The sequence below is a fragment of the Eumetopias jubatus genome, unplaced genomic scaffold (assembly GCF_037043125.1).
Source record: "Eumetopias jubatus isolate StellerSeaLion01/CBP00866 unplaced genomic scaffold, mEumJub1_p1.0 scaffold_7, whole genome shotgun sequence".
NCBI lineage: Eukaryota > Metazoa > Chordata > Mammalia > Carnivora > Otariidae > Eumetopias > Eumetopias jubatus.
Genome location: NW_028274813.1, coordinates 103,096,226 through 103,122,053, shown reverse-complemented (window position 1 = coordinate 103,122,053; position 25,828 = coordinate 103,096,226). Strand labels below are relative to the sequence as shown.

The following is a 25,828-nucleotide window of genomic DNA, read 5'->3' as shown; positions in this document are numbered from 1 at the left end:
CCTAAATTGGATCCCATTATCTGTTGATGGCTAACTGGATTCTCCAAAGGAAAGGATTACCCAAGCAGGGGTTGTTGATTTGGTCTCTCAATTCCTAAAGGATCCGGCTGGGCACTGGGTTCTGGGGACCCTCTTAACAGCTTAAGGAACTTCTGTGTACATGCACTGCTGTTTCTTTGATGATGGTAGTGGGAGGCAGAAAATGGACTTTCAGCTCCATTGGGTCTAAGGAGGCTAAAATTATGATAGTTATTTGTGCCTAGAGAAAAAAGGAGAATGGGATTGATAACTGATACAAAATTATTGATAGATCTAAATTTTTTAAAAATAAGGATCTGAACCGAATAGGACAAAACATTAACAAAGTTAATTAATTAACGATGGTGGGCATATGGATATTGATACGGTGTTCCCTATTTTTAAGCCTTTTCTAAAGTAAAATCTGAAATATACAAATCAGCCAAAAAAGAATCTTTGGCTCTAAGATATTTAACCTGAACAAAGCGAAAGCATCATAATTTCCCCCACATTTTGATGTGCCTAAATTTAAGAAAAGCAGCTCACTAAAGAAGATCCCTGAACCTCCTGGTTCTGCCTGAAAGTGACCTCAATTTATTTCTGTAAAATTGCTGGACACCATCTCCAAGCCTTAGTTTCTACCTTTTCTCTTTCTCCTTTTGTAAGAACCGGACAACGATCTAGCCTTTCTTCAGCTTCCAGGAATCTTACTAGCTCTCTTTGATCAATTAAAACAAGAGGTCACCTTTACAAGAGATCCAAGAGGACTATCCTAAGATATCGCGTTACACTTTGGATTTAGGTTTAATTGCTTTGCAGAATGGAGATGCTGTAGCCATCCTATTACTCATGGTCCTCCCACGAAGATGAGAGAATGAAGAGGCGAACGGGATGGGGCGTGCACATGTGTGTGTGTGTGTGTGTGAAAATCACTAGTTTAACTGCTGCTTTATTCATCACCCTCAAATAGTTCATCTCAGTATCTGAAATGAACGTGAGTTTCCCTGTTTGTGCCTCTCCGTTTTCCCTATTTCTTGCTGGGTTCTCCACCAGTACCGGCCTTTGCAGTCTTGTGGCTCCTGGGCATACAATCCTTACTTGGCCTTACTCTTGGCCTCATGTTAGTCCAGATTTCTTCCCAGTCTGCCTGGGAGGAAGAATTAGGGCTAACAATGTGAGACATGAACTTATTCTCAGCTGAAGGCCCAAGAAAACCAAAAATGTCCATAGTGCGGGTGCAAGAATGCCATCACAGGGCTTCTGCAATTTTCAGTTACGAACTTGTATTTTTCCTATAGTTATGATAATCCCCTGGAAAGGCTTGCTTTCTTGTTGTATTTTTCTTAGAAAATAACCTCCAAAGAGTACAACTAGCTTTTTTAAAGAGACAAAAATAAGTATATGAGGGTGCCTGGGTGGCTCAGTTGGTTAAGCGACTGCCTTTGGCTCAGGTCATGATCCTGGGGTCCCGGGATCGAGTCCTGCATCGGGCTCCCTGCTCAGCGGGGAGTCTGCTTCTCCCTCTGACCCTCTTCCCTCTCGTGCTCTCTCTCATTCTCTCTCTCTCTCTCAAATAAATAAAATCTTTAAAAAAAAATAAGTATATGAACAAGTAAATGTATGATGCTAATTCATTCGTATTTCCCTGGAAGTCAGAACCATCAGCACATGTCATCAAGAGGCAAAAACATCCTTGCAAAAGATGAGACAAATCCTGCATGTTTTGTGAAATTTTCAGTGCCATTCAGCTTCTCTTTCTATTCATGACTTCATTTTAGCTCTAGCTACCTTCACACCATGTACCTCAAAACAGCTCTGGGGAAACAGAACATTTCTCTTTCTACCAGGGTCACAATGATGATGACTGTATAGAAAACTCAGATGACAGGCTTTTAACAGACACATCCACCATCCAAGTTTATAACACATAAGGCTTAATACAAGTCCTGTTTCTCTAATAAATACAAGGAAAAATACATAACAGAAAACCAATCAACTAATTTGAGCAGCCACCAGGGAAGCACATCTGCTACAAAGTGCAACTGCCCTCGGCAGGCCCGGAAAAAGAAGGGAGTGGTTGCTCCTCGTCTTGCCAACCCCTGGCCCCCGCAGTTAAACCTCCCCAATCACGCGCGATGTGGAGCTTCCATGCAGCGGGTGTCCTTCTTTCTGTTGGAGAAAAACCTGATGATGATCCTTAGGGCTGATGCCTGACATAGTAATTAAGGGGCCATAAAGCTGGGGTCTCTGAATGTGTGGACTGGGAATGGCTCCTACGTCTTCCCTAATGTTCATGGAGGCGCTGGATCCCTTGGCCTCTTCTTGGGCAAAGAGGCCAACCACCTACCCACCCACCCTGGGGCCCTGTCTTTTGCTCGCCCAAACAAGGTGGGCATGGAGAGGAGAGGTCAGAGGAGAGGAAGTGCTTTGGTGGATGTGGCACCTGGTTCCCAGAGAGCGGCAAAGGGTCTAGAGTCGGCCTGAGGTTGGGGAGAGGACCCCGTGAGGATTCCACTTTTCTTCCCCGCTGGGGAAACTTCTCGAACACTGGCCCTTGACCCTCCTCATGAGGGCAGAACTCCTCTCCCAGATAGAAGTTTTCTTGTTGCTGGAGAGTGAAATGAAAGATCTTCACTCCACTGAACACCCTAATGGCTGTTGCCTCCTTTTTATCCAGGTTTGTGGGTTTGCCAGATACACAGCTGGAGGTGACCCCTCTGCGGAGACACTCCTGTTAAATGGCTCATCAAGAGCCAACGTGGACAGCACCATCCTGAGGGCTGCATGGGCAGGGCCTGGACCTACAGGCACCGGGTAAGTTAGCAATCCTGCACAGATCCAGACACAGGAGCTGGAAGAAATACCGTTCACCCAAGAAATGGAGGTGGGGGAAAAGGGTAAAATGAGGACCCCTCCTTTGAATGAATAAGAAAATCCCAGTATCACTTCCCTTCCAACAAACGAATAAGAAAAAAGGGCGAGAGACAGAAAGCAAGACGGGACATGTGCATCGTGTGGGCAGATTTCAATGAAGTGTGTGCAGCAAATTGAGTGCAGCCACAGAGCCCGGGGCTCCTAACACCCTCACTGATTCCTTACACTGTTTAACATCTGAGGAAACTCAAGTCCGGATCAGACAGTAGCCACGTGGCTATTTATGTGGCAGAGTTGGGATCTGGACACAACGCTTCTAAACCTAAGCCTACCACTGTTTCTGCTGTAATCTCTAATTTTCAGATAGAACAAGGTTCTATTCTAAGTGACTAAGACTACTGTCCCACCAAGAAAGAAAAACCACCTTTTGGAGGCCTTGCTGGCTTCATTTTCCTGCTAAGCATGCTCACAGACTGAACACTTGAACTATGTTCTAACACAGAAAGTGGGTTTGGCTGGAGAGGCTCATGCCTGTGAACACTGACCAGCTAAGATGTTCGTTTCCAGGTTCTCATGCAATACATTGCTTTCTATTCACAAGAGTTCAGGCTTGGGAACTCAGTGTTAGTAACCACAGACTGCCTCCTCTCACAGAAGATACACTTTCACATGGACCATGCTTAATCTGGGTGAGGAATAAAAGTACTGCTCCCTAGGAGACCTAAAATGCTTCATATCAGAAGGTAATTTAATTAAAAAAAAATTTTTAATTTAAATTCAATTTAGTTAACATATAGTGTCTTATTATAGTTTAAGGGGAAAATTCAGTGATTCATCAGTTGCAGACAACACCCAGGGCTCATCACATCACGTGCCCTCCTTAAAGTCCATCACCCAGTTACCCCATCTCCCCATCCACCTCCCCTCCAGCAACCCTCAGGTTATTCCCTACAGTTAAGAGTCTTTCATGGTTTGCCTCCCTCTCTGTTTTTGTCCTATTTTTCCTTCCCTTCAAAGGTAATTTAATTTTAAGGTGGCAGTGAAATGCTAGAATGAACACAGGGCTGGAGATAGTAAGAATTGGGATTTGGTCCCAGGTCTGTCTTAGCAGCTGAGTGACCTCCACCAAGGGGTCACACTTCTCTGGATCCTTCCTTTGCCCTGCTAGCCTGATGTGGTAGTGCAAGGACAAAATGAAAAATTTCAGTGCCCCACAAATGAAAGGCTTATGGTTCTCTGTGGCCTGTTGATTTTTTTTTTTTTTTTAATAGGTTTGGGAAGAACAAACAGTGATGGAATGTGGGACGTCATCAATTCTCTTCTGGGGTTGTCTCTGACTCCTGAACAAATTCTCTTGGGGCTTGCCCCAGACCTCCCATGGTTCTAAATGTAGTTTCCGGGACTTGACAGAGACAGACATACAGCAAATATATTTTTCGGATGTGCACGGTTTGGCCCTTAGGACTGCAGGGAGCCAAGCCACCCTAAGAACTGGGATTGTCAGTGCAAGCCTGAGGCTCCTGGGTGGACAGTGCCCCTAGCCATGACCACTCACCCCCCACTGGCATCCTCCCTATCAGCCTTCCTTCCCAGCTCCATGTGGGCATTTCCAGACATCAGAGGAAGGAAAGCATTCTTAGTGTGGCCTAAGGTATTCATTCAAGGACTGGAGGAAGTCACAAGAGGCTGGTAGGTCACCTGCAGCACTGTGATGTTTTTCCTTAACTTGTCATGGAGCCTAGTGTGGCTCCTTCTGGAGACTTCCCTGTCCTTGAAGGATGGACTGGGCTCTTCCTAACAGGACCTGCCAATACTGTTTCTTTGGTGGCTTTGCCTGTCCCACCCTCTTGCATGCTATTCTTGCCTCTTCGGTGTAAAGAGAGCCTGGCTCTCCTGGATGCTAACTACAACTTCTTCTAGACCCTTCTTTTATCTCGACGTGGAGTCGTGCGATGCTGGACACTTTCCAGCACGGTCCAGCCCCAGACTCATAAGGGGAGCCTGCACAATGCTCTATGAGGTATTTTCCCAAGGAAAGCATGGTCTGCATCTGACGTAGCTCCTCTCCAGCCCTGGCCCGGCCGATGCCCCTCCTCACCACCAAGACGTGCTCGAGAAGGTCCAGGTAGCCGAGGGTGCACTCTGTCCCGTACCGCAAGGCTCTGGTGCGCACCTCCTCACTGACATCAGGGTGGAAGGATGCTTGCTGGAGAGAGAAAGGAACATTGACATCTTAAGACAGGAAGAGCCAGGTGGTGAATGGGCCAAGGGGTGAGGGGGGTCAAGCGCCCAGTAGCACAAAGCAGCCCTGCACCCATAGGTAGGAGACCTCGATTCTAGAATTCCCTCTGCCTCCACCCTCAGTGACCTCCCTGAGAAACCTTTCCCGACTCCCTGGATAGAGAAGGTAGCCCTCCTCCATGTTCTCCTCCACAGTAAGTTCTCAATGGTTTTAACTTGCCTTTTTTAGTGCCCTGGAGCCAGACAAAAGCACAGGAATCAGGTCCCCTTTTCTTCCTTTCTCCCTGCCCCCTTTTACTGAAATATAAGAAATTCCACATGCACTAAAAAGTCCAGGGAAGATTCATGATTAAGGCTCACAGCAGGAGATCTACTGTTCGGGGTCTGCCTGCCTTTCTCCAGCAGCCTGAGGGGTCCTGAAGCCCCTCTCTGTCCACAGGCTGATCACACTCAGGTCCTCACTCTGTGGCCTGACCTGCCCTCACAATGTCACCCACCGGGGGCCCTCTGGCTCCTGGGAAACTTTAGACAGTAAGCTCCCCACTGCCCTCAGAGGGGCCAGAACTAACTCACCTCACATTATACACGGTGAGATAACCAAACAAGGACATATGGTTAATATAGCATCCTGTGTGGTTTTTTTTTTTTTTTTCCACTTGTGACCTGTCAGTTTCATTCATTCCTGATATATCGGGTGGCACACCTATTCACAGGGTTACCAGATTAATTACAGTTAACCCAATTACACCTGAATTTTTAATAAACAATACAAAATTTTTAATATAAGTTTGAGAAACCCTATTTTTTATTTGCTAAATCGGGCAACCCTTCCCAGCCTTTCTTCGGAAAGAACCTGGGGCTTACCAGAACATATAAAAGAGAAAACTGCAAATAAATTACAAATCAGCACATATATGAATCACACATTAGGATAAAAAGTCAAAGTGGAGGGGATTAGTGACTAGCCCTTCCCGTCTGTTCCACTCAAGAGGACTGGAGAGTGCTGGTGGGGAACCCCTGTGGGGCTCTCCCCTCACCTGCTCCCCCAACACACCCCGGAAGGGGTGGGGATACTCTGAGTGGCCAGCATCTATCCTTTCTGAGCTCAGTGTTGCCCATCTGAGGACTGATGGGCCACGCCTATGACCACGACCGTGTTTTACTCGTCCTTGCTCCCCTGTGTCTCCAAGCGTGAGGACGGAGCCCATGTCTGGGGGGAGACACGGGCTATGATGCTACCAAATGTCACTTCTAGTGGGCAGCACGGAAGACCCCCATTTAGACTTGTGTGGGGACTGAGGGTGGGCGCTCTTGCCCACCGATGGCGGCTTTAACTTCGCAGAACTCTTTGGGAGAGCCATCTGGCAAGAATCAAAATGTTCTACCATCTGACTAATTCTACTCCTGGGAGTCCTGCCTAAGGAAATTATCCAAGGCACAGAAAAAACAGGTATGCCCAAAGATGTTCACGGCAGTCGAGTTTAAAGTACAGATAAGAAATGCAGACAACCTAAATATCTGATAATAGGGTAAGATTATACTCATTCACAGAGTATTAGTGGTCATTAAGGACTCTGTTCTAATAACTCATCCCAACGTAGCAACAGCCAGATGACGTTAGTTGTGACAGTTGATTGTATTGTATCTAATGCAGACACACATAGGCACACGAAAGTAAGACAAGAAACGGGAGAATTAACTTTAGGGTGTAGGGAAGCCCTTTCTCCACCTGAGGAATTAGTGTGATCCTCTCTTTCTGAGAAAATGAGCCAGGAGGTAACTTACTGCACTTTCATTTTTGGCCTAGCCACCCTGCGCAGCCCCAAAGGCAGTGCTCCAATAGGGCAACTTGGCCCTCTGCCTGGATCTAAGGGTTTCTTTTCGATCCACCACTCAGTACCCCTGGTTTTCTATATATTCCTTACTGCATGCCCTTTCTGGAAAGCTGCCTCATTTCCTTTCTGCAAAAGGAAGGGGACCGAAGGAAATGCCAATGTCAGTAAGTCGGCTGAGTAAGTCCTATCCTAACGGGAGCCTCAGGGCTCAGCACTGGGACTCTTGTCATCCAAGTCTGGCTTTGAGGTATGAAGCTCTGGCTGTTATTTTGTCCTGCCAAGTCGGGATGGCCTGATCTGGGGGCAGGACAACAGAGAGGAGCAGACGCCGGGCAAATGGCGCCTGTACTTGGATCCCTGCCCTCCTCCCCTGAGAACAGGGCTATGTGTATTACAAACAGACTTGAAAATCTGAGCTACCTTCCATTCTCACCTTAATCCGTTTAATTTCCCCTTTTCATCTCATGTCTGTAACATGGAGACAAAGCACCAGTCACTCATCAACCTCAGTGTCCTTAAGCATTAATGGCTGGGAGGCCGTGGGCAGCAGAAAGAGACAGGCCATGGAACCAGAAGACCTGGTTTCAGTTCTAGTTCTGAGAGTAAAGAGCTGTGTGGCCACGGTCATGCCACATAATCTCGCCAAGCCTGTTTCATCATCCATCAAACTGGGATCACTCCCCTTGCCCTTCCCATCCAGGATCAAAAGACAGAATCTGCAGGAGAGCCTTCCGCAACGGTGAGGCGCCCTGCATGCACACCGTGGTGGCATTCAGGCCTATCCTGCTTAGGTAAGTATTATTCTCTGACGGAGGCGGTAACCCCTCTGGGAATTGTCACTTCTGACAGGGCAGATCCCAACTGCAATCCTAATTGCAAATACCCGTGGCCTCAGGAGGGTCTAAACTCCCTGGCCCAGCACACGTGGCCCCCCATGAAAGCGTCCCTCCCACCTCGCCACCCTCTCCCACTCTCCCCAGCCCCCTGCGTGCTGCCCTCGCACACCCATCCCTTCGGGCCGGCTGCCTCACCCTCCCACTACCCAGTTACCTCGAACACATCCTACTCGCCCTGAAGATCCCCTGAGAGGCCATCAGTTGGACCTTGCATGAGCTCTCCCACCCAACTGACTTGACCGCAAAGAATAGCCCCGTCTCCTCAGACCCCAGGCTGCCACAGCTGCTTCTGTAACTCCTGTGACTTGTCCCCACCTGCTCACCATGGTCGGGGGTTATCAATGCATCCCTGAGCGGAAGCCAGAGTCCCTGGGACATGGCTGTGCCCAGAAGGGTGAAAGTCTGGGGTGGGGGGCTCTTACGGCTCACTTTCTTGAGAGATAAAGAAACAAAGCTGGTAAAACTCAGGTCCCACCAGCTCCCTCACCAAGGATGGGCTCAGGGCAGCCACCCCGCTTGTCTAGCCTAGGATCAGAGGAGTTTCTGCAAAACGTCTGGGCACAAAGAGGAGAAAGGCAGTTTCCCGAGGTCCTGTTCTGTTCCTCTGACTCACGTCCTCACCCAGTTACGGCAGCACCCCTCCTAGCACAGAATGCCGACCTACGGAGGCAGGAAAGGGGGCAGGCAGAAGCGGGATGCAATTTTCATTCAGAGGGCCAGGAACAAAATGCCACAGGCCCTCTGCCTCTGTCCGAGTGGCCTCCCCTACGCCCTCGCTAAGAAAGCATCCTGCCTACTCAGGAAGAGGAAACATGGGAGGGATAGTCAACCGACCAGCGCCATCCCCTCTCAAACCTAAAACTACCCTCGAGAGCCATCCCCCCGCCCCACCCGGGGCGGATGCGTGCATACCTCCAGCACACGTCTCCTTGCCGAGCGTAAGGTACCGAGCTGCTCCCTTCTCCACGTGGCCGGCCCCTCCCTTTCTCCAGGCTAACCCCAAAACTCAGTCATGACCGAGCATTACCAATCCGCCCAAAACAACGCCAAGGCCTTTACCTTACAAGCCGTCAGCATATCGGACACGGCTTTCCGGCTCAGGTTGGCGGTGGCGATCACGTCCTCCTGTCTGCATGAGTTCCCTGCGGCCACGGCTTTGGCTGTCGCCATGGTGATGCCTTTCGTCATCCTTATCGATTCTTCAGGTGATGAGGTCTTTTCAGGTACCTCTTTGGACTGGAACACCTGGAAGTTAAGAAATACAACAGATGAAAAAAAAATAACAAAAACCAAAAAAAGGAGGACAAAAATAACTTTCTCTTCTCTGATCGGGCTACTGCTCACTGTCTGAGAATGGAGCCAGCCACAGGAAGAAACCGTCAAATGGCAGGAAATCAGAGATTTAATCTGAGTAATATTATTCTTGCTTTCAAGATTCTAGCACAGATCAGCCTTGCACACCTGTACTCAAGGATTCATGGTCACAAGACGGTGGGGGTGAGGGAGACACGTCTACAGCATTAACGCGTTCGTCTGCACAGAGCGACACCGGGTATTTGTAAACTCTCCTGGGGCAGGTGGTCGTGTGCCTTCCCCGTTCCTGACCCTCCCCACCAGTGCTTCAGCAGCTCCGAGAAACTCCGCAGTTCTGATGCCAGTTCCTGCACAGGAGGGACCCTGGATACATCCCTGTGGACTCACCTCTCTCTCTTCTTTAAGAGGGTGTGGGGCTGGGGGAAATGGAGCGTTCGGTTTCTTCTATTCTTAGTCTGTCTTACAAATATAACTGCATAATTGTGTGGAGGCGTTCATGTCGAATGCGCCACAGTGACACTGTGAATTATTTAAAACTACACACACACACACACACACACACACACACACACACACACACACACACACCCCTCTCTAGAGAAGCTGAAATAAATTAACCATGGTAAGTGAATATTCCACTTTAAAATTCCACCCGTCAATCAAGGCAGCCATTTCTGCTTCAAGCCCATCTGTCTTGTCTCTCTAACATGAGTGACTGGTGCCAGGGCTGTATGTTCAATGTGCAACTGTCCCCCCACAAGGAGGACTCCTGGACCAGTTGGGGCCACTCTGTCTTCAGCCCTAAGCAACCACCTTTCAGTCAGGTAGTTTCTCCTGGGGCAAAGGGGAGAACCCAAGCCAGCATCCCTGCCATGGGTTTAAGAAGCATCAAACATGACCACCCCTCTAGAAATGGGCAGCTACAATTAAGCTGAATGCTAAAGTGGAACGGATGCCACGTGTATGGAGCCCTTCACACTAATGTGGCCCACGTGGCACATGTTCCTTTGGAAACTTCCTATGTCCACAGAAACACACAACCCAAGTCAATGCCGGACCACACTGGTATACGGAGGTTGACCATGTGTAACTTTCCAGGAGAGCTCTGAATTTCCAATCTCCTCTACTGTTACCACTAGCTCCAGCCACGCCTCCCAGAATGTGGGGCCAGACTTTCGATAGGAAACATCTAGCCAATGTAGGCAGGTAAGCGTCAGGCAGCTGCGCTTAAAGACACCGCCTACGATTTTTAGTTTCTTCTTTGTGTGAGAACCAAGTATAATGCCGACCAAGACTGGTTTCATTAAAAACAGGACAAGAGAACCCAAGGCTCCATCACCAAACCCCAAAAGAACTGCTGGTTTCTATTGCTGATCCACAGGGGCTTTCAGCCTTCCTAGGTGACCCTCTATAGATGCAGAATAACCGGCAGCAGGCGCCCGGGTGGCTCAGTTGGTTAAGCGACTGCCTTCGGCTCCGGTCACGATCCCGGAGTCCCGGGATCAAGTCCCACATCGGGCTCCCTGCTCAGCGGGGAGTCTGCTTCTCCCTCTGACCCTCTTCCGTCTCGTGCTCTCTCTCTCTCTTTCTCTCTCTCAAATAAATAAATAAAATCTTAAAAAAAAAAAAAAGAATAACCGGCAGCAAAGGCAGGACCCCCCACACCCCGCCCCAAAAGAGAACTTGAATCTATGATCAGACCTCCTCTGAGAAAGAAACCTTTGTTTGAAACCACTCATTTTCAGCATATTTCTATTTCTAGGGATTAGGATGAGTCGATCCATAACCATCATGGGATCACAAGAACGGACAGTATCCAGATCACAGGGACACCAGGACACCCTCACTCTGCAACGCTGGAACAAGGCAAGAAAGAACGCGTGGGCAATCTCTCTGAGATCCCAGGATTGCCAACAGAAGGACGCTGAATTTTAAAGGGAAGTGTCTCAGGTAAAGGCATCCAGGTTTCTCTACCAGGGAACCTCAAACACCAGAATCTGTATGCGTGCAGCAATGGGAGCTGTTGCTGACAAACAATGGGAATCAAGAGGTGCTGCGTGTGGCTCTGTGCTGCAGACGCACCATTTAAGATCAAGGTGAGAGCAAACAGCGACATGGAGTTTTCCCTTTGCCAGGAATCTTCTGTAATGCTTTTATTTCATGCTCCGATTTTAGTGGAATTAAACCTGAATAGTCCTACATGATACATTTTAATTAATTTCTTTTTTTTTAAAAGATTTTATTTATTTGACAGAGAGAGACACAGTGAGAGAGGGAACACAAGCAGGGGGAGTGGGAGAGGGAGAAGCAGGCTTCCCGCCGAGCAGGGAGCCTGATGCGGGGCTCGATCCCAGGACTCATGATCTGAGCCGAAGGCAGACGCTTAATGACTGAGCCACCCAGGAGCCCCAATTTTAATTAATTTCTTAATTACAAATCAATCGTAGCCAAACTCTGACATGGTCAGTTATGCACAGGGCCTCAAGGATACAAAGCTACCAGCAGGCAGGTGAGCGGGCCTCCCTAGCTCTGGCGCTCTAGGTAAAACCTCTTTCTGCTACAGATCTCAGAGAAGTGTTTTGGGGTCAGTTCTTGCACAGGGGTGCCCGAGGGAGGTGACTGCTGGCTCCTTACCGTGAGCTCCTGTTTCATGTACTCGATTGTGGCCTCAAGCGCCCGTGTGCCCCGGGTGGCCTCGTCCTCCACCGCCTTTACAGTCTTGAGGAGGGAGGTGACATTGGTCACCATCACCTGCATAGGAAGGAGAGGCCGAGAGAAAGTGAGAAGCACACTGAGGTCCACTTCCCGCTCCTGTTAGTTCCAGATCTGATGCCATGAGCAAAACCACTGTGAAGTGAGGAAGGAGCTCAGACGCATACGCTCCCATTATTCTTGTTTCTCTCACTATACAACTCCCCCTCCAAGCCTGCCCCTGACTTGGGGCCCCACTCTACCTTGGCGGCCCCCTTGAGCTGGTACATGGAGGGGTCATCAGCAGGCTTGCTGGCAGCTCCCTTGGTAGCGCCAATCAGATCTGAAAGGGCCTTGGCCACATCTTTGATGGCATTGATCAACACCACCTGAAAGAAAGCAGAGAGCCCAGGTGAGTAGCCCCAGCCGTCATCTCCTGGTCTCACCAAGAGCACACAGCCCGGGGGCCAGGTGCGGGCATCTGGGAGGCAGGTCTCTATCTCTGCAGCTCTCAAGCCCACAGCAAGGCAGATTCTCCAGGAGCCACCCCTGAAGATGCTGATGCAGGAGTCTCCCCAACGGACACTGACGCTGAGCCAGAATACAGACACCATGTATGCTCAGCATGTTCAAACACCTCCTGGCTGGCAGCTCTGATGACAAGTCACCTAGGAAAGGATGCAGGCAGCGAAGCAGACCCCTGAGAGCCAGCACCACTCACGGATACCCTGAACTGGTAACCAAAACCATGGAGAACCAAATGCTAGCCTCACACCCTGGCCTGCAAGGCCTCTACAGCAGCCTGCCAGCATCTCCGGCTTTGGTTCCTAGGATTCTGTGACCTACTTAACATGCGACAGGCAGATGGGTCTGCCTTTCTTCCCCAAGGCAAATCCCACTCATTCCTACTTCAGGGCCTCTGCTCTTGTTCCTCTCTCTGCCTGGAACCCGGCTCTTCTCATCAGTCAGGTCTCAGCTCACATGTCAGGCCCTCAGACACCTTTCCCGACCACCCCCAACCTGAAATTCCATCATCGTGTCCTGTTTTCTTTACAGCACTTATCAGTATGTGGAATTACGGTCTTCCTCCCCGAAGTGGAGGTAAGCTTGAGGAGGGCCAGACTGCACTTCCGCCTGTTGTGTTTTGCACCCAGAACAGGGTCTGGCACGTTACAGGCACTCAGGAAAATACTCATGGAATGACCAAATGGACAGGTACACACCCTAAGAACATTGGAAAGAATACGGTATCTCCACTTTTGTCATTGAGCAGAGACCACAGGCCATCTTTACAGGTGCTGGACCTGGGGTCCGAAGCCCCAGCCATACTTCGGAATGACATGACAAGACCTGCCTTACATTTAAGTCTTCTTAATTCCTACTTTGGTAACAGCGACAGTTTCCCTTTACTGAGCGCAGTGTTCCAGGTGCTGAGCCACGCATGCCACCCATGAACTTCCTTCATCCTCGCTACTGCCATTCCAAGTGGTAACTACGATGCTCCTGTCCACACACCCAGGGCCTGGGATTCACACGCTAGTCAGCGTTGATCCCAAGAGTCATGGTCTTAACCTTCACACTCACTTACACTCTAGGGCTCTGGCTCCTCACGTACAAATGGCATTAGCAGCACCAGCCCTATCTCACTGCAGGGCTGCGAGGGTGACCGCATAACGTACATGAAAACCCATCAGAAACTCGTGTCCCCGACGGCTAAGAGCAAAGTGACACTTCGCCTCTGCCTCTCCCACTCTCTTCAGCTCTGTCCTGTGCCTTCTCACCCCCAGGGTGCATGGAACCTCTGAAACCACAGGGCAGGTCAGGGCGTGACGGGGCTCCTGAGGAAGGGCTGACAGGTAAGCTGTCTGCTTCCAGCCATCGCAGCAGTGAGTGGAGAGCAAGGGACAGCAAGCAAAGGTTGCTGTCAACACCCAGTGTGTGCGGTCCCGTCCCTGGTCACTAGGAACTGACTGGCAAGTAGGCACATTTTTGTGAGGGGATATTTTCCACTAGAAGTCTCACTAGAAGCTCTAGTGGACATCTAGACCATCTGGGCGTCGAGACTCTAAACAATTTGATACACTTCTCTGTGTTCAAAGATTTAAACCTTCCCCGGCCTGTTCACTTTTCCTCAAGTGGAGCCAGGCTCAGAGAGAGTGGATTCCAACCCCACTGAGCGTTTTCAAGCTTTGCCTTCCTCCATGGGGGTAAGAACAATACCACAGGCAGGGATTTGTGTGAATGCTTCGAATTCCAGAGGGCAGCCAATCTGAGCTTGGATGTTATCAGAGAGAAATCGGGCAGCAGGAGTAAAATGGCCACACGTGGAACGTTTCCTCATGGAGCTCTGCTCCACTGGAGGATGTCGGGCAGAGAGGGTCATGGCCACACGGGAGCAAAGCTGGTGGCCTTGTGTGAACCACAACAGTAACTGTCATCAGCCTGGGCACTGGATGGTAGGCAGCTTCCTATCCAGTTTTGTCCCCATGGGCCAAAGAGACGAGTTAATGGAGTGTGGTTTAAGCAATAAAAACTGAGGTGTGTGCCATCTGACGGTCCTGGGACAGGCAGAGCAGGTGGGTTTTAGGTTCTGCCCTTGGGAATGGGGAGAGTCTGTTACGGGTGGCCCTGGCTGGCTCTACGTTCAGTAACAGCTGAGTACATATTTGTGGATCATCCACTGTGCTGTGCTGGGTGCTTAGCTTCCAAAGATCCACAACTGTGGGTGCTGTCCCTGAGGAGCTGGGGGTCCAGGCTGAGGACGAAGGAGCAGGCAGGTAACATCGGTGACATGGTTAAATCCAAAGCAGAGTTACAGCAGCACAGAGCCCTAGCCCAACCCCAGCTACTCTCTCCTCTCCTCCTCTGAAGTGCTGTCTCTGCACGCCGGCCTCCTCTCTTTACCCTCACCTGGCCACGCCCCACCAAGAGCCCCTGCTGGGGTGGCCGCTGGCCTCCATGGTACTGGGACCATGACCAGTGGCCAGCTCTCAGACCCTCCTTTTCCTGACAACTCAGCTGTGTCTGGAGGGCTGAAACACGCCCCCAATATCAGGAGCCCTGGCTTTCCTCCCGCCCGTTGCTGTTGCTTCTCCATCTCCCTAGGCATCTCTTTCTCCTTACTCTGGTCTTGAAGGGTGGCCTCCTCAGCTCTGCCTTGAATCCCCCTTTTCCTCTCGCCCCATGCTCTTCCTCTCCTGTGGTTGCAGTCACCATGTGTACGGCAACAACCCGTGAATCCATGCCCCCATCCCCGTGCGGGCTTATGCCCCCTCTCTAGTTCTACCTGCGGGCCCTCCGGCACCGAGCTCACCTGAACTCACCTCCCACCCAAGCCCGCTCTCCCTCCAGGGAGCCACCGTCCACTCGCTGATCTCGCCTGTGACGTAGAGTCTCTCCTGGCCCGCTCCCTCGCTCTTATATCCAAATGCTCACTGTGCTCAATTGTTCACCAGTCATGTCTACGCCCAGAGCTGCCACCGTCTGCGCCACTCTCCCGCCAAACCCTAAACTGCGGACGCACCCCCACCCCCACCACTGGTACCTGTGTCTCAGGGTCGTCAGAGCCCAGGCTGGCGGCCCCCAGCTTGACCACCTCAGCGAGCTGGGTGATGGTGGCTGCCGACGACTGCGCTGCCTGGGCCAGCTTGTCTGGTGTGGACGCAGCCCCCGACACCAGCAGCTTCGTGTCTTCCACCAAGGCCTTGGCTGTCTTCAGAATGTTCTCCCTGAGGAAGCGGGGAGAGGGACAAAGGGCAGAGCTTGGCTACTGGTAGTTAGGAAGCAAAGAAACCCTTCCTAAGGAATTTTTTGTCAAAGGGCTTTAAAGAACAGAGAGGATGGATTTCCCCTTCCTTATCGGGGTGCTTACTGTCTTATGTAGGAAAACATAAGAGGGGGAAGAGGTGAGTCAGCCCGGTATCCACGGAGTCAATTAATCGTAAACTTCAGTGAAAGATTCAGGCCCACCAGTTTGGCCCTCTGCACCCAACCCTGTAGCTCAGTGAGAGGTCAGCTTCTTTCCTTGGTTCCCCCTAAATACTTCACAGCTAAGGGGAGCAGCAAGGTCATCAGAACCCAAAGGGCTGCATCCTGGAGTGGGTGACAGCACTGGTAATCTCCGGGACTAAAGAGACAGGAAGAAAGGTACTGGGCATGTGGCAAGGCTATGGGGGAGGGCTCTCCAGTGGCAGATGGAGACCCCAGCACCAGCCTCCAGGAGCAGGGCCTGAGGAGCCAGCGTGGGACAGACAGCAGGCTCAGAGCCCCACTCTCCTTTATGTCACAGCTAAATGGGCCTGTCCTGGCCACTCCCACTCCCGCTGGGGCTGGGAGCAAATCAGAGGCACATCTCTCTGGCTTGGAAAGTAGAAGATCAAAAAGCTGTCCTCTGCCAGAGCAGGCTGGATTGAGGCTGCCAAAGGCACAAAGCTGGAACATGACTATGTGTTTACAGTTGGCAAATAGGGCTTGTTTTGATTATGTGGTTCACTTTCTCCCCTTGAGCATCTTATTGAAATCAAAATGCGTAACTGCATTTCTGGCTCCTGGGCAGAGTCTCCCAAGTCCCTCAGGCCAGGCTAAATCTCTCCCCATCCAGGAGCCCCCAGGATGACCTCCACCCCCATACCTGTGGTCTGCAAAGGTCTCATTGTTCTCTGCATTCAGCGTCCCCGCGGTTGCAAACATGATGGTGGTGTCCAGGTCGGCTATAATCCCAGACACTGCAGTGGCGGCTGTGATGCATGCCTGGGTCCCCTTGTTCCCAGCCTGCAGAGCTGATAGCACCAAGGACACCTGTAGGCAGACAGGGGATGTCAGGGCGAATGGGGAAATGGAGAAAATGTAACCCAAAGATTTTCAGACTCAAATATCACTGAAAAAAAAAAAAAAACCCACTCAAAAAATAGAAAAGGATGGAATTCTTCCAAACTCATTTATAAAGCCAAAATTACCCTGATACCAAAACCAGACAAGGGTGCCACAAGAAAAGAAAATTACAGGCCAACATGCCGGATGAACACAGTACAAAAATCCTCAACAAAATATTAGGGCACTGAATTCGACAATACATTTAGAAGGATCATACACCATCATCAAGTGGGATTTACTCCAGGAATGCAATGTGAATTCAACATCCACAGATCAGCCAATGTGATACACCAATAAAGGATAAAAATCTTATGATCGTCTCAGTAGATATAGAAAAAGCATTTGACAAAATTCAACACCCATTGATAATAAAAACTTTCAACAAAGTGGGTACAGAGGGAACATATTTCAACATAATAAAGGCTACATATGACAAACTCACAGCTAACATCATACTCAACGGTGAAAAGCTCAAAGCTTTTCCTCTAAGATCAGGAACAAGACAAGGATTCCCCACCCTTGCCACTTTTATTCAACAGAGTATTGGAAGCCCCAGCCAAAGCAATCCAGCAATTAAAAAAAAATAAAAGGCATCCAAATTGGAAAGGAAGAAGTAAAACCACCACTATTTGCAGATGGCATACCGTATACAGAAAACCCTAAAGACTCCATCAAAAACTGTCAGGCCCTAATCAATGAATTCAGTAGAGTTGAGGGATACAAAATCAACACACAGAAGTCTTTTGTGTTTCTATAAGCTAATACTGAACTATCAGAGAAATTAAAAAAATAATCCCATTTATACAACTGCATCAAGAAGAATAAAATACCCAGGAATACATTTAACCAAGGGGGTGAGAGACCTGTATATGGAAAACTACAAGACGTTAAAAAAACAAGTTGAAGAGAACACAAATAAATGGAAAGATATTCCATGCTCACAGACTGGAAGAGTCAATGTTGTTAAGATGTCCATACTACCGAAAGCTTTCTACAGATCCAACACAATCCCTATCAAAATTCCAATGGCATTTTTCACAGAAATACAACAAACAATCCTAAAATTTCTATAGAACCACAAAAGATCCCGAGTAACCAAAGCAATCTTGAGAAAGAACAAAGTTGGAGGTCTCATGCTCCCTGACTTAAAATTATATTACAAAGCTATAGGAATCAAAACAGTATGATACTGGCATAAAAAACAGATACATGGATCAATGGAACAGAGAGCCGAGAAATAAACCCAAGCGTATACAGTCAATTAATTTATGACAAAGGAGCTACGAACATACAATGGAGAAAGGACAGTCACTTGAACAAATGGTGTTGGGAAAACTGGACAGCTACGTGCAAAAAAACCCGAAACTGGACCACTGCTTTACAGTATACACAAAAATTACAGTGTATACAAAAAATTAACACAAAAACTTTAAAATGGATTAAAGACTTGAATGTAAGACCTGAAACCATAAAACTCCTAGAAGAAAACATAGGCAGTAACCTCCTTGACATAGGTCTTGGTGATGATTTTTAGAATCTGACACCAAAACAAAAGCCAACAAAAGCAAGAATGAACAAGTGGGACTATGTGACACTAAAAAGTTTCTGCACAAGAAAGGAAACCATCAGCAAAGTGAAAAAAGCAACTTACTGATTAAAAAAAAATTTGCAAATCATATATCTGATAAGGGCTTAACATCGAAAATATATAAAGCATACATACAACTCAATGGCAAAAAAAAAAAACAACCCAATGAAAAACGGGCAGAAGATCTGAACAGACATTTTTCCAAAGAAGACAAACAGATGGACAACAAGTACATGAAAAGATGCTCATTATCATTAAATATTAAGAAAATGCAAATCAAGACCACAGCGAGATATCATCTCACACCTGCTGATATGGAGATCATCAAGACAAGCAATAACATGTATTGGCAAAAATGCAAGGAAAAGGGAACTGGTGCCCTGTTGGTGGGAACGTAAACTGGCACAGCCACTGTGGAAACAATATGGGGGTTCCTCAAAAAACTACCAACAGAACTACCATAGGATCCAGCAAATGCAGGTCCAGATACTTATCTGACGAAAACAAATTCTAACTCAAAAAGAGATGTACCTCTATGTTCACTGCAGCATTATTTACAACAGCTAATCTATGGAAGCATTATTTACAACAGCTAATCTATGGAAGCAACCAAAATGTCCACGGATGGATGAAAGGGGAAAGAAAATATGGTGTATGTTATCCAGGAGGATATTATTCAGCCATAAGAAGAATGAAATTTTGCCATTTGTGACTACATGGATAGACCTCAAGTGCATTATGCTAAGTGAAGTCAGTCAGAGAAGGAAATGCCATATGATCTCTCTTATACGTGGAACCTAAAATAAAACAAAAAACCCAAGCTGGTAGATACAGAAAACAGACTGGTAGTTGCCAGAGGCGGGGGATGGGAGTTAGGAGAAATGGCTGATTTTTTTTGTTTGAATGCATCAAATAAAAATTAAAAACAAAACAAAACAAAACCCAACCAACCAACCAACCTTATAGCAAAAGGGATCAGTTTTCTGGTGGGAGGGAAGGTGTGTATTGAACAAACGTGCTTAAAAGGCACAAACTTCCAGTTACAAAATAAGTACTAGGGAGATAGTGTACAACACGATGACTACAATAGACTTTCGTATATATCACACAGCAGTGTTAAGAGTAAATCTTAAGAGTTCTCATCACCAGAAACAAGTATATTAAGTTTGTATCTACAAAAGATGATGGATGTTAACCAAACTTATTGTGATCACTTTATGTATAATACATGAAAGACAAACCATCATACCGTACACCCTCAACTTCTGCAGTACTGTGTATCAATTATATCTCAAAACCAGGGGAAAAAGTAAAAAACAAGAACAGTGAATCTTCTCTCTGGGACTCAATGCAGCTGACACATGTTTTGGTGTCAACATCTCAGGCTGAGTACCAGCATTATCATTTGCTGGCTAAACGACTTTGGGCAACTGTTCAACCTTAGTTTCCTCATCTGTAAAATGGGGATATTATTTCTTGCCTATCAGGGTTGTTGGGAGGAACGGGGGGGGGGCGGGGGGGATGCATATCTATTCTCTAGCAATGGCACATAGTAACTGATCAGTAGAGAGCAGATAATTTTAATAGGATTATGTTTCTGGGACCAGAGACAAGTTCAGGCTCCTGTGAAAGGTGTGGCCATTTCTGTCCCCTCTGATCAGGTTTTCTGTAGAACAGGCTTCTGCTAACACTCATCATTCCTGCCCTTGGCTGTCTCTGGATTGGAAATGCTTTAGGGTGGACCCCACTGTGGCTAGAGCCCACAGCGTACCTGCATATGTCACCTCTCCACCCAAACGCTCCCTTGCGCTATCACCTGCCCCTAAGTAATAATTCCAGTGACCCGAGAGTCCAGCAAGTTGGCTCTGTTCACTCCAGTGACTTCCACGCCAGAAACCCTTTGCTGCCACCCATCACCCCCTCCAGAACACCCCCACTGTTCCTAGAGACACTTTCCTACAACACAAAGCTAACTCCCCCACACCCTTAGGTACAATTCTCCCCTGCTGTCAAGGGAGGATGAGCTCCTTGCACAACCAGTTCAACTTCTCTGGCCTCCCACCACATAATCTTGCCACATCAGCCTGCTCCTCACTTCCCCAGACATCCCCTGGCCCTCCGGCAGTGGATCTGCCCCCTGCCTGCAATGCCCCCTCCCTGTTCTCCGGCTACCAACCGGCTCATCCTGCAAAAGCCAGCTCCAAGTCCTCATCCAGAGCCATAGCTGTGCCTCCTGAGGATTCCACAGTTGCTGCTGTCCCCGCCCCCAGGACAGCCCATTTAGCACAGGTTAAAACAGCATGCATCTGGCTAGCAACTGGAGACTCTGAGTCTGGAGACTGTCTGGAGTTGTCCTATTCATCTCTATGAGCACACCCACCATCCTTGACTATGGCTGACCCAAAGGAGAGTCTGAAAATATTCTGTGAATGCACTGTTTAAAAACACACTGACCAGGACCGAGGAGTTACAGCATCAGTGAGGCGCAGAGAGTTTGTATGCTCTCTTCCTTCTGTGTTGCTCAGATCTTAGCAGAGGTGGTGGACGCAGCCTAGCAGGCACGGCAGGGGGTCCACTTCCTGAGCACCTGCCACGTCCCAAGACTAGCCCACAAGGATTGGTTTCTCTTCCTCATTTGACTGATCCTCCCTCCTGGAGTTAAATGCTGCTATGTCCCACCAGAAGTCAGGCTGGCACAGAGCTGGCCTGGGAATGAAGTAGCCAGTTTCTGGAAAGAACTCCCAGAGGACAGGTGACAAAGGCCAAGACAAGGAATCCCAAGTCTGGGAGGGACGTTCTCAGCTAGACTGAAAGAGAGAGAGTCCAGAAACAGTGTCCCGCCTGCTACAAAAGGCGCACAAGTCAGCAGTTTATTGAGCGGCTACTAGTCCCCAGGGGATGAGGGCACAAAGGTGAGCAAGTCAAGGGCTCACGGCTGGTGGGAAGTTACAGACACAACCAGGCCACGTAAGGAAGACACACCAGGTAGAGAGGGCAAGGCAGGAACATGGAGCAAGAAAGCACTGAAAGGGCTAGTTTAGTCTGAACAGCCGATTCCCTGCCTTTGAGCCTCCTCCAGGTGTCCTAAGTCAGGGACCCTCTGCCGGGAGAAGAGGGAGACTGAGAACAGCTCAGCAAGGTCATGTTGCTTGGCCCCACTGGCCAACGTCATGCAGCTTGGCCCCCCGCCGCCCCTCCTTCAGGTGCCAGTTCCAAGGTCTTCGACGGGGGAACTTGGCCAGAGGAACTTCGGCAACAAGGAAGGGCTTTGAAAGGAGGGAGAATGCCTTCCTCCAGCTCAGAGATGTATTGCCTCATCCCGTGGAGTCCAAGGAGGCCTGGGCAGGCCTGTGGGCTGCAGGGCACGGCCAGACGCTGCTCGGCCTCGGCACAGGGCCAGGTACAGAGTGGCCTCTGCAGCAGCAGCTGCCAGGTGAGGGGTCCCCCGCCCGCCCCTCAAGTCCTGTTGCCAGCTCCTAAACAGGGCACAGCTCTATGTCCTGGGGACCTGAGTGAAGGGAGGGGAAAAGCCAGCAAAGCGCCGATGCTTCAGCCTGCGCTTTGAGCGGCCTGGGGGACAGCTGTCCTGAAAAAGGACTCGGAGAAACAAGCCAGACAGGAGACGAGTATCCTGTGGGGGGTGTAAGGGAGCACCGGGAACGAAGCGACGCTGAGGACGGGCTTTGTCCAGCAGGGACCCCTGTGGGAGAAGAGCTTCGGAGGATGGCTTACAGACAGCCACGGCCAGGATGTCGACCACGGGGAACCGTGTGTCTGGCCCTGTGCCAAGCACTTCTACACACGCCACCGCATCCCAGTTTCCCAACCCTATGGGCCCGGCATTGTCTTTCCCCCGGGTTCATTCTGCAGGCTCGGGAGGGGGAGGTCACTTTGCCGAGACCCCAGAGCCCCATGCACTACCCTACACATGGGATTCTCTCCACCTCTGGCGGGCTCCCGCTCTCACGACCACGGTGCTGGGCCACTTCGGGCGGGGTGCTCAATGCTTCCCCACTTCACGGTCTCTTCCGGGAGGAAAGAGGTCACACAAAGAGAGTTTTAGGCCCTTCCCAGTGCCCAGCACCTGGGAGCCTCCCGGGGAAGGAAGCCCGGGAGACGAGTGTCAAAAGGGGTTGCAGGGAGGGGCTCCTGGTGCTCATATGACTTTGCTATGGTCTGTCCGGTCTGTCTCTAGGAAAGCCCATCAACAAAGGGCACCGTGGGGGGCCCTGACTTTCGAGGGGCAGTCCCTCTCAATGTCTCAGGGCTATGAATCACCCCATCCCTGGCGAATCCCTGACTGGATCGTCTTTGGCTTAGCTTCCCGCTGATGTCCCTAGTCACAGTGGGCCACTGAGGGCCAGTGCAGGTTACTGTGGCTGCGTGGGGCCCGAGGGCTGCTCCTTACCTTTTCTGTGACTGCGCGGGCACACTCGATGAGCTCCCTCTTGGTGTAGCTGTCCGTGGGGCATACCTGGAGGGCCCCTGCCTTCTGCACCAGGAAGATGCAGCCATGGCCCAGGTCCTGCACGCGAGTGCGAATCTGGAAGCCGATCTGTGGAGGCAAGCCCGGGGTGGGGAAGGAGAGGCATGATGGATTCTGCCATCGAGGGCTCCCCTATGTGGAAAATTTTTTCTACATCCTATGGGAGACTGGCTAGGAAAATTCCACTGCTGTTAGGAGTCTGTGCTTGGTGGAGTATGGAATTTGGTTAATTTTACTTCCCTTTTTAGAGCCTGTAAAATGCCCACAGTCCCCAGGAAGCAAGCCTGTGTCTCATCATCTTAGCCTAATGCCTTTCTGATATTTGTTACCTTTTCTGGTGTACTGTTTACTTGCATCCCTAGCCACCTGATGTAAATGTTAGTTAGAAGAACTCTGGGGGGGTGGTGGTGGTGGTAATTATTAGTCATTCATGCATTTATTGAGCTCCTGCTGTGTGTCAGGGCCTCTCCTGAGAAGGGACTGCATTTACTTTCATTTATTCTGCACGGCAGCTCCAGAGAGTAATTATAAGTTCAAAATATACAGCTTTGGTAAGAAGCATAAAGCATTCAGGTTCTTGCAAAATAGGTTTGTTTATAAGCAGAACACCCCCTTCCTCAGCTGTGTCCCCTGGTGAGAGCCACCTTGCTGGGCCCAGGCTTTCTTTCTAGCTGGCCAGGTTGTGGTTTCCTTAAAAAGGTACATTTTTAGAGCTAAAGGCTCAGCAGGCACACATTCTTTTAATGACCCCTGACTTGTGTGATTATAAAAGGTATTTTGCCTAAAAGAACCCAAACGAGCTCCATGATGGACAGGTTGTCAGCGGTCTCTTTAAGGCCTATTAAATTCTGCCTCCCAAAGTTTGCATTCCTCTGGCTGTTTCACATCAATTTTCATTTTGGTCTGATCAATACAGCTGCCATAAACAATCTGTCCTCCAGCCCAGGTAAGCAACTAAAAGCAAAACACCCTAAGCTTTAGTTAATAAGTGTTATTTCCAACCATGATAGCAAGAAGCTGTGGCTTCTCCTTCCAGCATCTACCAAGAACAACTACTAAGATCTCAGGTATCCTGAGTAAAAGCTGGGAGATCTGGACCACCGGGGTGCAATCTTCCAGCATTGTCCTAGTCGAGTTCAAGGCAGGGGGGGATTGGGGTAGTGAAGGGGGCTGCAAACGTTAACTCTATTATTGAAACACATCATGCTTTTAGGTAAAAAAGTAACTCCCTTATCCCTTTAAGGCCCAAAGGCTATTTAAAATCCATTTAATAGGGGCGCCTGGGTGGCTCCGTTGGTTAAGCGTCTGCCTTCGGCTCAGGTCATGATCCCAGGGTCCTGGGATCGAGTCCCAGCTTGCTTCTCCCCCTACTTGTGCTCTCAGCCTCTCTCTGTCAAATAAATAAAATCTTAAAAAAAAAAAAATCCATTTAATAGAAAATTCTCCTGATCCAGAAGGTAGAGCTTTGGCTCTTTTGGGGGTGCTGCCAAAGCCTCACAATCAGGGAGGGCTGCCTGTGGACCATCTCCAGGTAGAATACAACATGAAGATCCTATAAGCTGGCAGCTCTGCAAACAGGTCTACCACTGAGGAGGGGAAAGGCACTCCAGTTCAACCACCCAGCGGAAACACCCAAAATGTAGCTTTTTGCTGGGCAGGTCTACTGGCTTAAACACAAGGCCCGGCTGAAGCTGGGGGATGCCCCATGAAAGCTGAAAACTCATTCTGGCTCTTGAGCCTTTTCCGATCCCTACACACTCGAAGGTCAGAGCTAATCCACAGGCGAGAGCTCTGTGTCAAGGATGACCACAGGTCTCTAAGTGACAGGCATGGCTGGGAGAGCCAGGTAGGGGGCAAATGGAAGAAGAAACAGAATCTCAAAATAAAACTGACCTTACTAGTTCAACCTCCCTCCGTTGATAAATGAAGAGACTGTGCAGGTTCAGAGAAGTGATGTGACTGGCCCAAGATCACACAGCCAGTGTCTGGCAAAGCCAGATGAGTACCCAGGTCGCTCTACCCATCAGATCAGTGTTTACTAACTTCGTTTTTTCCCCACTTAGCATTGGTACCATCCCTGCACCCCCCAACCCCCGCCTACCAAATCTCTCCTGGAAATTCAACAAGTAAAATTGATATAATGTGTTATTAGTATACCCTTCCTTTTTTTTTTTTAAAGATTTTATTTATTTATTTGAGAGAGAGGATGAGATAGAGAGAGCATGAGAGGGAGAGGGTCAGAGGGAGAAGCAGACTCCCTGCTGAGCAGGGAGCCCGACGCGGGACTCGATCCCAGGACTCCAGGATCATGACCTGAGCCGAAGGCAGTCGCTTAACCAACTGAGCCACCCAGGCGCCCAGTATACCCTTCCTTTATGAGTTAAAATTTATGTCCTTGACTCAATAAAAAGTCAACAATGAGATTAAGTTAATCGAAGTTTAAAAAAAGATTCTGGAGCCTGATACAGCCTCAGCCACCGCCTCATTTCTGCATTTTGCTTGGGCTGCGGTGTTGAGAAAATTCCTGTTATGTGCGTACAGGTTTTCCTGCAGGCCCCGAACCCTAGCAGGGAGAAGCGGCATCAGCCTGAGGTCTGCATGAAACCACACAGCGGCCCACGGTAAGGTGCTGGCGGCCCCCAGGGGGTTACCACATGGCCCGGCCCAGAGTTTATTCAAAAACACACACAGTTTTTCCTAAGAGTTTTAAAAATAGTTCAATTATGTTTAAAAAGTGAGCCTTGAGTCAAACGTGCAGAACTTGCAAAGTGCCTCCCTGGGTCAGGGCTCAGAAGAGTAAGGTGGGCAACACCTGTGCTAGGAAGGACCAGGCTCCGTGTCCCACTTCTGCTCCTTGCTCGGAACCACGCCTGAGCTTCCTGTCCACACAATGGTGGGCACTGGGGCAAGCACAAGCCTCTTAAGTCACTCCCAAATGGCCCTGGAGGTGCGAGGGTGAAGGGACCTACTCCTCCACTGACTCAAGCCTGAAACCTACGGGCAGACGTGACAC

General features: G+C 49.3%; 1 protein-coding gene across 1 annotated transcript in view; it reads right to left on the bottom strand.

Annotated features, from left to right (window-relative positions):
* The window catches only part of TLN2 (talin 2), a 203,228-nt gene that overhangs the window by 28,125 nt on the left and 149,275 nt on the right, over positions 1-25,828 (bottom strand). Inside the window, exons 43-49 of the mRNA XM_028100406.2 lie at positions 22,738-22,884; positions 16,500-16,666; positions 15,414-15,597; positions 12,133-12,258; positions 11,813-11,929; positions 8,924-9,109; positions 4,991-5,098 (exon numbers count right to left, since the gene is read on the bottom strand). Of these exons, the coding sequence (XP_027956207.1) occupies positions 4,991-5,098; positions 8,924-9,109; positions 11,813-11,929; positions 12,133-12,258; positions 15,414-15,597; positions 16,500-16,666; positions 22,738-22,884 (1,035 nt within the window). The remainder of the gene's footprint in view (positions 1-4,990; positions 5,099-8,923; positions 9,110-11,812; positions 11,930-12,132; positions 12,259-15,413; positions 15,598-16,499; positions 16,667-22,737; positions 22,885-25,828) is intronic.